The sequence below is a fragment of the Xenopus tropicalis genome, chromosome 1 (assembly GCF_000004195.4).
Source record: "Xenopus tropicalis strain Nigerian chromosome 1, UCB_Xtro_10.0, whole genome shotgun sequence".
Classification (NCBI taxonomy): domain Eukaryota; kingdom Metazoa; phylum Chordata; class Amphibia; order Anura; family Pipidae; genus Xenopus; species Xenopus tropicalis.
The window spans coordinates 113,996,483-114,009,714 of NC_030677.2; the positions used below are offsets into that span (position 1 = coordinate 113,996,483).

At 38.1% G+C, this 13,232-nt stretch overlaps 1 protein-coding gene across 2 annotated transcripts in view; it reads left to right on the forward strand.

The window, feature by feature from the left end:
- Window positions 1-13,232, forward strand: part of ncan (neurocan) — a 90,817-nt gene that overhangs the window by 33,321 nt on the left and 44,264 nt on the right. For both annotated transcript variants that reach the window (XM_012954667.2, XM_002936332.3), the window contains 2 exons: window positions 5,754-6,155; window positions 11,086-11,260. In XM_012954667.2, coding sequence (XP_012810121.1) covers window positions 5,754-6,155; window positions 11,086-11,260 — 577 coding nt within the window. The remainder of the gene's footprint in view (window positions 1-5,753; window positions 6,156-11,085; window positions 11,261-13,232) is intronic.

Consider the following 13,232-nt stretch of genomic DNA (forward strand, 5'->3'; position numbering starts at 1 on the left):
AGGAAAGAATGGGCTGCAATTCTTGGAATTCAGTGGAATGCGGGAGAAATCCACTACAGGAAAATGCAGGGCTAAACACCCCCACACAAGCGTTTTTATGCTTTCTACAAACACATGGATATAATAATATATATTTTGATACAATAATAATTATGATAAAATAAGGAATATAATAATAATAACGAGTTTCCTCGTGAGCCTTACTCCTTCAAACACTGAGTCTGCCTGAAAGATTAATTGACCTATGCACGTGTTTAGACTCCCACCACCATCTTCATGGCTTAGTTTTGTGTTAGATTGGATAGATAAACTGTGTATAAAATAGACATATTAGGTGGGTTTGCTCCCTTGGGCACTTTTACAATTTAGCTTACATTTACCACTGCAAACTCTTTTATTATTTTTAACATTTCCTATTAACTAATACTAAGCTGTAAAAAAATGAATATCCTAGTGGTTGAAAGTGGTTGAACTGAAACAAAACGAAGACAGCACCTACAAGCCAATTTCATTGAACGTGAAAACCGTATTAGATTCCATATAAAGACGAAAAACTTATTTCATTGGAATGTGCTATGCACAGGTTGATGCCATGCACAATGATATTAGCATGGAAGGAAGCGGGTCTGTGTTTTCTACCCTGGCATAGATATGCTGGCAGAGAAAACACCATTGTCGTTATATTGCCCCCCAGGGGCATTTCTGGGCCTCTTGCTTCCAGAGATCACACATCTAATGCTGCTAAACACTTACCCCTCTGCACTTACTTATTCTGAGCTCAAAACAGGACAGAGGGAGCAGGATCAGTAGTAGAGAACAATGTTATGCTTTCTATTATAATTATTGGCACGTATTTAAGTGCCAACATATTTTGCATCACCGTATACTTAATGGGTGTATGCACTGAATATATAGATAATATGAAAAAGACAGGTAAAGAGGGCCCCTTTACTAAAATATCCAAATTTTCTGTTATAGAAAAGGAAATTTGTTTCCTAATGTTACCAGGGACAGCTTTTGCTGCCCTGGTAAAGTGCTGCCTGAAGCAGGGTTCTCACCTTGTATAATTACAGAAGTCTCCCAACATTTTTAGCACATGGCAACTAAACACCCAGGATTATCCACTGACCTATGTGACAATCACCTAAAGGCACTAGTTCAAGGGCTTGACAGATGATTCTAAAAATCCAGCAGTAAGTAAGAGTTGCCTGACAAATTCAGAACCAAAAACTGCACCGGCCTGGGGTGCAAGCGAGCAATTCTCTTTCTGCTTATTTCTTTGTGCGGGATGTGCATGCAAGGTAGATCCAAAACCTGAGATTATGAAGACAGAAGACGGAAGGAAGAGAATTGCTCACAAACAGGTACCCCAGGCTGGTACTCCTGGTAGCAGAAAACTGCACCAGCCTGGGGTACCTGTTTGTGAGCGATTATTGGGTATCAGGTAAGGGATTTCAAACACTGTGGGGGCGGGGGTCCTAACACTTGGCACCCTCCAGTTATTGTACCTCTCCTTTATTGCAGTCCATATAGTGCCTCATATAGAGTTAATTTGAATATGACAGAAGTCCGCTCTTGGCAGCATTACAACAGGAGCAGATCCCATGCGCAGATTGTAATTACCAGCTGCAGCGAATCTGATCATCAGCTGCACAGTTTGGGAAACTGCCTCATCAGGATAAATCTATCTATAGAAAATCATTTATAATTGCTCTGTGCGTGTGTGTACATGAGACTCAGCCATTATACTTTGAGCAAACAGAAAGAGTAAAAAGGGAAAGATACACAGTTTGGAAACTTATGAAGTAAATCAATAACCTGATACACAATTAAGTTAGGGCCATTTCTAGGTTACCTAAGTGCTAAACTCTACGGGAGATTTTGATTCACATTTGTGGGTATGATTTTATCTGATCTCTTCATGCAACAATACACACCACCATGCAATGCCATGGAACAGCACATGATTTTGTAGGATCCTAAAAAAATGTGACGTCCATGGGCTGTAATGTAAAGTTGGATCAGATAAAGTGGCATGGTGTGTTTTGTTTCTGCATCGACATCTGACAGTCAATGCATTTGAATGAAGAAAATCAGTGTCAGATTTGTGTACCAGTCCCACTATATTTTGACCCATGTGACTACATCCAACTTGTTAGATGTATTTTGTTGATCCAACACCATCTGACAAAATCTCCCAAGGTGTTTAGGCCTAAGCTGTAGGATACAAATGCTATAATTACATCAGTTACTCCCCCTTTGCTTGCAAAAAGCATTGGTAAACTGGGCTTGTTAAGTGCCACTATTTAGTAACAGCAATCAACTGCAGAAATGTCTTACTTTCCTTACTATAGTCCATACAGCATCACTCACTGACAAATCCTAATTATCGCTCACAAACTTTCCATATCCCCAAAAACACAGCATTTTAACTAGAACACCTCAGTGCAGGAAATAATGAAGCATTGCTGGAGTTACAAATTTGACTTTAGTTACATTTTTTCCCAAGTGAATATGGACTAGGAAAAAGAAAACGGAGACTATGTAAAATATTAACAAGCAAGCAAAAGGTAGGGAGAGGGAAGACAAAATTAAACTAAAGAAAGAAGAAAATTTTATAAAGTAAGTGACTTTTATTCCATTTTCTTGCAGTGAGAATGAGTCTCCAGGGACATGCCTGATCGCTTGCTCAGAATTTCAGTTTATTCATAGCCTGGTACCATAGCCATGTCTGGAAATGAGGCAGCCGCACACAGAGACGTGCAGCTTAGTACAGATGTGATTCTGGCCCCATCTTGAGCTGTGAGCACAGCTGGCCTCAGTTCTTCCTATAACCGGCGGGCGGGATAATAAATCCTTGCAGGAAAGAATCACTGTGCTGACAGAACTGAAATTGGCTTTAATCTCAGCTGTGATCGGAGCAGCATCTATTAGCACTCCACAGAAAGATATAGACCTACTCCCACTAAGACTGATGCCAATGTGCAGTCCTAGTGCCTCTAGGACTAGAAAATGCACATAATGGCATCAACGAAAATAAATAGTGCTGAATATAGCAAGATTAGCGATAGAGAAAGTGTATAATGCAGGGTCTGGAACAGCAAGAACTGAATGATTGGGATGCAGGAATAGAGTTGTGATGATTTATCTCTAATTAAAAAAGGTACAGGCTGTAATGTCTAGAACATTGTTGTCATAGGTGAAGAAAAATGAAGACTGTCTTAAGGGGTTTTGACCTCTCCCAAAGGCACCTACTGTCATATATCAGCATTAGGCTAAGCTGTGCTGGAAAGAGCAGAACAGTATTTTTTTTTCCTCCAAACACTAAAAAACACCCTTCTCTTATCCTCCATACTGAAATTTTAAAGTGACTGCTCACATGCTGTTCTTTTTAATATTACAATTGAATCTATTTCTGACAAAATATATATAGGTGTAACTGCATACAGTATATGGCCCACTATGTGATCTTATTATTGGCCTAGTTGGGGAAACAATTGGCTCAATTGAATAAGGGTCACAAATTGGGCGACCTTGCCAAACAATGGATCTCTCCATGTATGGTCACTTTAAGATTTGAAGGCAGGATCATACAGGGAAATCAAGCTTAGTGGATGGGGATCCTAAGATTATAGAGGGCCAGATGGAGGTCATAACTAATGCTTAAACCCCAAAACGGTAGTTATAAAATGAAACCTTATGTTTCTCCTTTGCATGTACAAATTTTTCTTTGCACAAATTTATATAGATTTTGTGAACCTGCAAAAGTATTTATTGGTTGCTCTGATGTACAGTGTATGTTAAAGAAACAGTAACACCAAAAAATGAAAGTGTATCAAAGTCATTACTATATTATGTGCTATTGCCCTGCACTAGTAGTTGTGTAGTTGTGTGTTTGCTTCAGAAAACATACTATAGTGTTTATAGCTGCTGGGTAACCATGGGGGCAGCCATTCAGATTGAAAAAAGCAGAAAAGGCACAGGTTACATAGCAAATCACAGATAAGCTCTATAGATTCCCATTGTATTCTGCAAAACCTTTTTTATCTGCTGTGTAACTTGTGCCTTTTCTCCCAGCTTGAATGGCTGCCTCCATGGCTACACAGAAGCTTATTTATTTTAAAATTTTGTTACTGTTCCTTTAAAAACTTCTTGCTGAAAAACACATTATATTTGCTCCCTCAAAAAAATGGTACCTTCAAGCTCATATCACATAACCCTACGGGTAATTTGAAGTAGCAGAAACTTCACATTAATGCACATTTTGCCTTCTGGAGGAATCAGCTTCAGAATATGTCCAGAATATGGGTCTGTGGTGTTGAAGAATAGTGATGAGCAAATTTTTTCGCCAGGCATGGATTCGCAGCTAATTTCCGCATTTCACCATTGGCGAATTGTTTTGCGAAACTTCAGTGAAAACTTGCGAGGAAAAATTTGCAACGCGTAATTTTTTTTTTGTCGCTCGTCAAATTGGGCGCAGTCACATCAAAAAAGGGCATAGCTGCATCAAATTGGGTGTGGTTGCGTCAAAATTTGGGTGGTGACAAAAAAAAGACACTGGCGACCAAAAAAGACACGGGCAACAAAAAAATTGCGCAAAAAATGCGTTTCGCAAATTTTCTTGCCGTTTCTTGAATTTTATGGCAAAGTGAAATGGGACAGATTAGCTCATCACTAAGAATAAGCAATTTCTAAAAAAATTAACTAAAAAAATTCCAAACAGCCCCAAAAATTGCATACCTTTCTCCCTACATTCATTCTTATTTCATTTCTAACACAGAAGCAACTGCAGCGCAGCTCAGCAACTTTCTCATCTAGCATGAAGCCCTGTCACTTTTTTTTTTCACACTAGATGAGGAAGTTGCTGGTCTGAGCTGCAGTTTTTGATTTTGTCTGTTAGGAATGCCATAAGACTTAAGCTGGCCATACACATACTGCTAAAATTGTACGAAATCATATACAGTTGAGCTCCAAACATCTCCGGACACGACATGCTGCTAAAACCAGGTCTTTATTGTTCCATCTAAAAACTAGACGCCTGATCCAGTCGATCGGCCAAGTTAGAAAATTTTGGTTGGCTAACAAGATCTGTGCATGTATTGTGTATCATGCAGTATCCATGGGGGACCTAAAATGGAAGTCACTTTTGTACGATTGGTGTTTGTCAGCTATTTTATGTTCAGAACATCCTCCGATTTGTATTTAAAGGGCTTTATCCTACAATTTCAGTCTGAATGTTAGTTGTGTATGGAGTGAGGTATGCCATACTTGGGCTGTTTAGAGTCTATTTAGAGATTTAAAAAAGGGTTACTTATTCTTTAAGAGTCTTTTTAGAGATTAAAAAAGGGTTTCTTATTCTTTAACCTATTGTTTTCTAACTATGCAGATAAGTAAACATTGGCATAGTTTTGTGTAATACGTTTTTAGAAGAAATGTATCACATGACACAATGCCGAAATACAATTTTTTCTGGATTTTCCATTATTTTATATGATATCTGTCTTTGGAGACAATATATGTGAAACATTATCACACAGAAAACCAGGCCAAGCTCCATAATCTAATTAGGAGGTTGACTGGTTGGGTGTATAAGTGCTGGCAGCAATAGAGAGCAATAGAAAGCAAGTATTAGGCCCATATATGACACCAGGGTCCATGGGCTGTTAGTCCATAAATACTGAGTTCATTCTGCCTAAGTCAAAGTATATATATATATATCACAGTATTATTTAATATTTTGTTTAATATCCCAGGTTCTGAAGATGCTGCTAAGACTCTACATATACACAGACACCAGCGGGACATGGTGCGGTGCTCACTAGCTCAATCAGTGGCTCTCCCTTGCCTCTTTCTCCTACATCCCTCCCACCCACCACAACAACCAAATGATACCTCAGAGTCACCACGTATTAAGTGGAGTCGACTACAGCCCGGAATAGGGCAGAAAGAGGTGCCTGTCTTGGTAGCCCGGGATAATGTAGTAAAGGTGGCTCGTGGCTATGAAGGAAGAGTGTCCCTGCCTGGATATCCACACAATCGTTATAATGCCACCTTAGTCCTTTCCTCAGCTCGTGTCAGTGACTCTGGAGTTTATCGCTGTGAAGTGATATATGGCATTGATGATGAACAAGATACAGTGCCACTGGAAGTGACTGGTAAGTAACATCTGCTGTTAAGGAGTACATTTTGTTACCAACATCAGGGCTAAACTATAAGAAATTAAAAAGTAGAATTTCATCTAGTGAAGGAAAAGGGAAAACTAGATAGATAACTCAAGGTAGTTCAAATAAAATACCTTTACAGTAGAGGTTCTCATATGTACTTGTTCCCTGACTGAATATTACTAAGCTTGAATTTGAATGATCAATCCAAACATGTCAATCACAGGAAGGCTGTAGTGTACTAATCAATAATAAAAAAGTGAGCAAAGAAACATATGTTTGGCAATTGTCTTATAATCGTATGTAGCAAGAGGTCATTATGGAGTCTCACCAAAACCTTTATTGAAATCAGCGGAGGTGCACAACAGGAGCATGAACGATAATAATGATAATACATAACGAGGCATTGCCATAGAAATGCTGTAGTGACTTAAGTGTCTGTTTTTTTTTTATAACTCTTGGAAAAAGCACATAAATGTTTCCTTATCTATAAAACAATACACTTTCAATGTGTTCTTTTTCTACCTCTGTTTTGTACTTCTAATAACTAAATCTCATTGATCTCTCCAGCTTAAAATATTGACCCCATCTTTCTTCCCCTGCTAAAAAAGTAAAAAGTCAGGTTTCAGAACATGAATGAAATATTGCACTGCTCCATTATAACACAGCTGTCATTGCACAGTTCTAAATCCTGGTGTGTGCCCCATCTTGTTTAACCAGTATTCTTTTTTCCTTCCATCTGTTCTCACCTCCAGTGTCTGCCTCAAACCCTGGATATGTTTGGCCCTGTGCATTGTGCAGTTACTCTCCTCCCTCTCTATTCTTGTCTGTTTCACAGCTTGCTTGTGATGATAATTAATAGCAATTATGTAAATCTGCAGGACTGCCCTGGACAGAAACCATCACGTTCTGCATTTGTAGGAAAATAAATATGAGATTATAGATGCGGTGCCTGCAGTAGGTTCATAGAGCTTTATCTACATAAACCCAGTAGCACTGTGGCAGCCCAACATTCATATTGATTTATATAGAAATTCCTCTGAGATAGAGTAAACATTTACAATAATACAATTCCAGAATTTCTTTTTTCCCAAGGACAGTTCTCTCTGTGTATCTTTGATTGCTGTGTGCTGGCAAAGTGCGCAGAATAAAGATACGGATGTAGGGGATGAATAAAATCTTAGCAACTGGAGATTCATTTATGAAAAAAATTGCAGTTGTGCCTGGCTGTTCTGTGAGAAGTGGAGCTCACTTGTAAAGATGTTTGGACAAAATATAAAAATATTTCTGCCTTTAATCTGTTTTATAACCAAACAGTCAAATTATGATTGTGCAGCTTTTATTCCAAAAAAACAGCAAAACATGATCCTAAAATTTTGAATATACAGGTATGGAACCTGTTATCCAGAATGCTTGGGACCTGGGGTTTTCTGGATAAGGGATCTTTCTGTAATTTGGTGTAATTAAGTCTACTAAAATATAATTTAAACATTCATTTAACCCAATATGATCATTTTGCCTCCAATAAGAATTCATTATATCTCAGTTGGCATCAAATACAGGGTACTGTTTTATTATTACAGAGAAAAAAGAAAATTAGAATTATTTGCTTATAATGTCTATGGGAGATGGCCTTCCATAACCCCTTGGATAAGGGGTTTCCAGATAAAGGATCCCATACCTGTATATACTGTACACATGCTTTTAATCTTTAACAATATTCAACTTTAAATGATTTTTAGTATCTTTAAAAAATAGTACTCCAAATAAAGTCCCACAAAAATCCAGGTCTCAAATCATTTCTGATAATAGAGCCCACATCAATAGATTTTACTCATTCCTATTAGGGGATCAGTCTGTTTTAGCAGCACGTTATACAACCACTCCATCCATAATGCTGAGCCACTGTAGCACTGTATTGAGGCATGCAAGATGTACAGAGCTCTGCTGATATTATTGGTATGCATGTTGGCAGCTCCACTGCCTTCTCTCTAAATACAATAAACTGCAAAATGTACAAGTCTATCTGAGGTCACAGTGGCAACATTTAAAGTGATTCTGTCATGATTTTTATGGTGTAATTTTCATTTCTAAATTACACTGTTTACATAGCAAATAATTCACTCTACCATTTAAATTTTAGTCTTCAACCAACAAATGTTTTTTTTAGCTGTAATATTGGTGTGTAGGCAGCCATCTCAGTGCATTGTGCCTGATTTCAGAAAGAGCCAGCACCCCCCAACTGCTGGGAGGGGGGCGATATCACTCCAACTTGCAGCTCAGTAGTAAACTGTGACTGAAGTTTATCAGAGCACAGGTCACATGGTTGTGGCACCCTGGGAAATGAATAATATGGCTAGCCCCATGTGAAATTTCACAATTAAATATAAAAAAACAGTGTTTTTAAAAAACAGATTTCAATGGAGGATACTGCTGGAGAAGCACTTGCAGTTTCCCCCCCCCCCCCCCACATTTTATGGGGTTGATTCCCTAAAGGTCGTTAATGCTTATCGCATAGTTTTATGCATTAAAAAGTGTTCATTAATTAAGTACCGATTCATCAAAGTCATTTTGCATGCGTTACTACTCATATCGCATGCGCAAAAATCTTAATTATCGCAAAGAGTTATTTCCATCACATTGCGGTAATCTAATAGAAATAATACCAACGCATAATGCATACTAATAATGCTAACGCATAATTCACAGACATATTTTAAGCGTTAAGAGCATAAAATGTGGTGATAATTACTGTGAAACTTAATGCCTCCCAGGAGTAGGCGTTACTAAGCAACATTGCACTGGTGATGGTCTGTGGTGACAAGATGGAGTTTGCAGTTGGATACTTTCTGGAATCTTTTCAGAAAGAAAGTTTTCAGAAAGTAACGGCTACGTGCATGCGCTAATATTGCGTGCTACAAAATAACGCATAAATATATTGCATGGTTTAAAATATTGCTGAAAAATATGTCATCGCAACATAAATAATGACAATAAAATTGCTTCTTAACTCAGACAAGTGTCTTTTAGTAAATCGATCGATAATTCTCCAAATATAAGAAATGATAATATTTTTAACGCATGCTAAAAATAATTTTTCAGCCTATAGTGAATTGGCCCCTATGACTCTTATATGTTATTAAGTTTTTAAGTTACCCCCCTACATAGATACAAGTGGCAGGGACCTCATTTCTTTAGTCTCTTAATACAGGAAAGCAAATTCATTTTTGAATTTAGTGTTTTTTTTATAAGTAGGGATGCACTGAATCCAGGATTTGGTTCAGTATTGGGGCAAGATTTTTCAGCAGGATTCAGCTGAATCCATATGCCTGGCCAAATTGCAGCCGAATCCTACGATTCGATTTGTGACTTTTTGTCAAATAAACACAGAAGTTGAAAGTTTTTCACCGCGCACAAAGCACGCAATTCTCTTTAACCCTTCCATAGCCTTATTTGCATATGCACATTAGGATTCAGTTCGGAATTCGACCAAATCCCAAAATAGTGGATTCTGTGCATTCCTATTTATAAGCTTGATTGCAAGGGTTCTTTTTTTTTTGATTGCTGGCATATGTATAAAAGCCTGAAATTGCATTCCATTATGTCATGGAAAAAACTCAATAGCGATGAAAATCACATTGCTGCACTGATTATTACATACTGAAAAAAATACACTTTCCATTGGCTTCTATAGAAGCTCAGAAGGTTTTAAGTGCTGACATTTTTCATTTTCAAAATGCTTTCATTTGCTAAACGTTCTTTGGAAAACTCAATTTTGAAAAAATTTTGCTTACACTTTTTTGCTGTGATTTCTTATATAGCAGGGAAAATAAGACATGATCTAATATTTTAAATAACTTGCCTCTTAGTCTTAATATATAAATATAATTATAATTTTATTTATTTATGTTCTGCCATTGTATTAAAATGTCTATTAATGTGTATCAAGGGGTTAATATGTTAGTAGGTTATTTTTTTCCAGGTCTGTTAACCCAAAGCATCCAATTGGTTGTTTTCACTTTAAGAGGAAATCATTAAATGCTACCACCTAATTGGTTGCTATGGGTAATTAGAACAGTAGCAAACTTTACCTCCATTATTGCAATAGCCAGGCACAGGGTTGGACTTGGGGGTGCAGGGCCCACCGGTGCTTCTGCCTCGGGGGCCCCTGCACCCTCCAATGGCCCCCGACGCAGCCTTTTAACCCCCCCGCAGGCACCCACCACCTATCTGAAGGCGGGAGGGAGACCTGTGGCTCAGAATAGTGCCCTGCGGGTTTTTTCCCAGTTTGACCCTGGCCAGGCATACCACAGTGCTACTATAGCTGGAGGAGAATGTTAGACATCTCTGATTCAAAGGAAATTAATAATATGGAACATGAAAAGAATGGACATAGATACAAAGATACAAATTAATATAGCTGTCGAAATAATATTGTATGCAAATTGAAGCAGTACTAATTGTGTTTAGGATGTAATGTCAAACCCAGATTACAAAAGCTGCTAGAATCAGCTGGCTATAGAGCTACACTTATGCTAACAAGTGCGGCAGTTATGCTCTAATCAGTCCTGGTACTTAGCCCCAAGTGTATACAACGCTCTGAAAATTTACAGTCTGCTCTTAAACTAACTAATTAATGCTCTTAAATCTGTGTCTGTCTGTTTCCCTGCCTCTAAATGAAACTCATTACACATACTTGCCTAATGCCCAATGCAGACTTCAAAAAGAATTATCAGACACAAAATCAGATTTCATTTTGAATCCCCTAAGTGACAGAAATAAATATATGGGGGCGGGGAGTCATATCATTTACAGTTATGTCATTTCCAATATTTTGATGAGCCCACACAAAATGAAGTAACTAGACTACAGACTCTAAAAGATAAGTTTTATCATAAGAAAATATCTATTTATTTTCACACAGGTCTGGTCTTCCATTACCGGGCAGCTAGTAACCGTTACGCTCTGACATTCCCTGAGGCTGTGCGCTCTTGTCAGGAGAACTCTGGTGTCATTGCAAGCCCCGAGCAGCTGCAGGCTGCGTTTGAGGATGGCTTGGACAACTGTGATGCAGGCTGGCTCTCAGATCATTCAGTGAGGTAAAGATGAATATCAGCAATGTCTGGACATTTGGTGACTAGTCTTCTGAAAGAGGATGTGCCTCAAGTACTAGTGGCAGGGAAGTTAGAGAGTTATGGAAATATAACATAGGTTTTTAATAATAGGATTTTTTGCTAGGTCACTTATTAGCAGAGGAGATTCTGTGTTCCACCAACACCAACCTGAGGCAGCCATTCAAATGCTGCACTTGTATCTTACCCATGTGCTTACTTTTTTTATATAATGATGGGAGAGAGGGTGGGCCGCACCAATAGTGCAATAGTGCATCAATACTTCACTCTGACTTTTAAAAACTGAAGTTTATTACCAGGGGAATAGCAGTGATGTGATAATAAAGGTCCTTTTAAAGGAGAACTATACAACATGTTCTGAAAAACCTAACCCAGATCCTAATAAGCAGGACTGCTCCTGTCATTAGGCGAGGTGAGGCAATGCATATAGGATCCACTGAAGGGGGGATGTAGGAAGAAATGGCCACTTGTAAGAGCCCTTTAAGTATTGCAGTTGTATAATCTCTCCTCTGCCCAAGTCTAAGGGGCATATTTTTTTTATATTTTTATATTTATTATAGTGCGTTAGCCAGCATCAGCAGTGATGTTGCTCATAGCAACTATTCAGATCTTTGCTGTTCTAATTGTTTAAGGTGGCCAACACGGCCCGATTCTAGCTGCCGACATCGGTCCCTTAGACCGATTCGGCAGCTAATCGGTCCGTGTAGGGGCACTAACAACAGGCCTGCCCGACTGATATCTGACCTGAAATCATCCAGATATGAATCGGGCAGGCTAAAAAATTAAGTTGGATCAGGGACCGCATCGGCTCGTTGATGTGGTCCCAGAACCGACTTTGCCTATACCCGTTACCCAAATAACCAAATAAGCCTGGATTCTCTCGATATTGCCCACCCGTAGGTGAGGGAAATCAAGAGAAGATCCGCGACATCGCCAAGCGAGCAGATCTGAAGGTGTATGGCCACCTTTATTGGTTGCTATGGGCAACATCACCGTTGATGTTGGCTTACACACTGATATGCTTCCCTCAGTATAGTTTCCCTCAATGCCTGGGGGGGGGGGGGGGGCTGACTACTGCAACAACTGAAATCTGCAATACTGTGTACTGAAATACTGAACGGCTGCTTAGCATTACATTTGCTTATACTAAGCAAAATGTTATATTTCAGTTTATAACCCTTTTAGATGTATGTTGCATAGCACATAGATACAGCTGTAATTACCTCTAGGACCAATAGACTCTTGTGCTCAAGCAGTAGCTAAAGAGCAGTAGCTACTAACAGCATATGATCGCGAATACAAAAAAGAGAGCAGTTACTTCTACTAGTCATGTATTATTACAACCTGATACCATAACTAAAAGGTACTGGACCTCAAAGTATAATATATCTATTGATTAATAATATGTTTTCTGCAGTAGACAGATAGATAATAGATACAAATATAAATAATAGACAGATAGATAATAGATACATATATAAATAATAGACAGATAGATAGATAGATAGATAGATAGATAGATAGATACATATATAAATAATAGATAGATAGATAGATAGATAGATAGATAGATAGATAGATAGATAGATTAGATAGATAGATAGATAGATAGATAGATAGATGATAGATAGATAGATAGATAGATAGATAGATGATAGATAGATAGATAGATAGATAGATATAGATAGATAGATAGATAGATAGATAGATAGATAATAGATAGATAGATAGATGATAGATAGATAGATAGATAGATAGATAGATAGATAGATAGATAGATAGATAGATTAGATAGATAGATAGATAGATAGATATATAGATAGATGATAGATAGATCAACTGCCCCTACACAAGTCTGAAACATAGGAGAACTAGGGAATGATTGTAGTTCACAGCAGCAACATGGCTCTTTGTTTGTCATCCATGTGAGTTTAAAAGC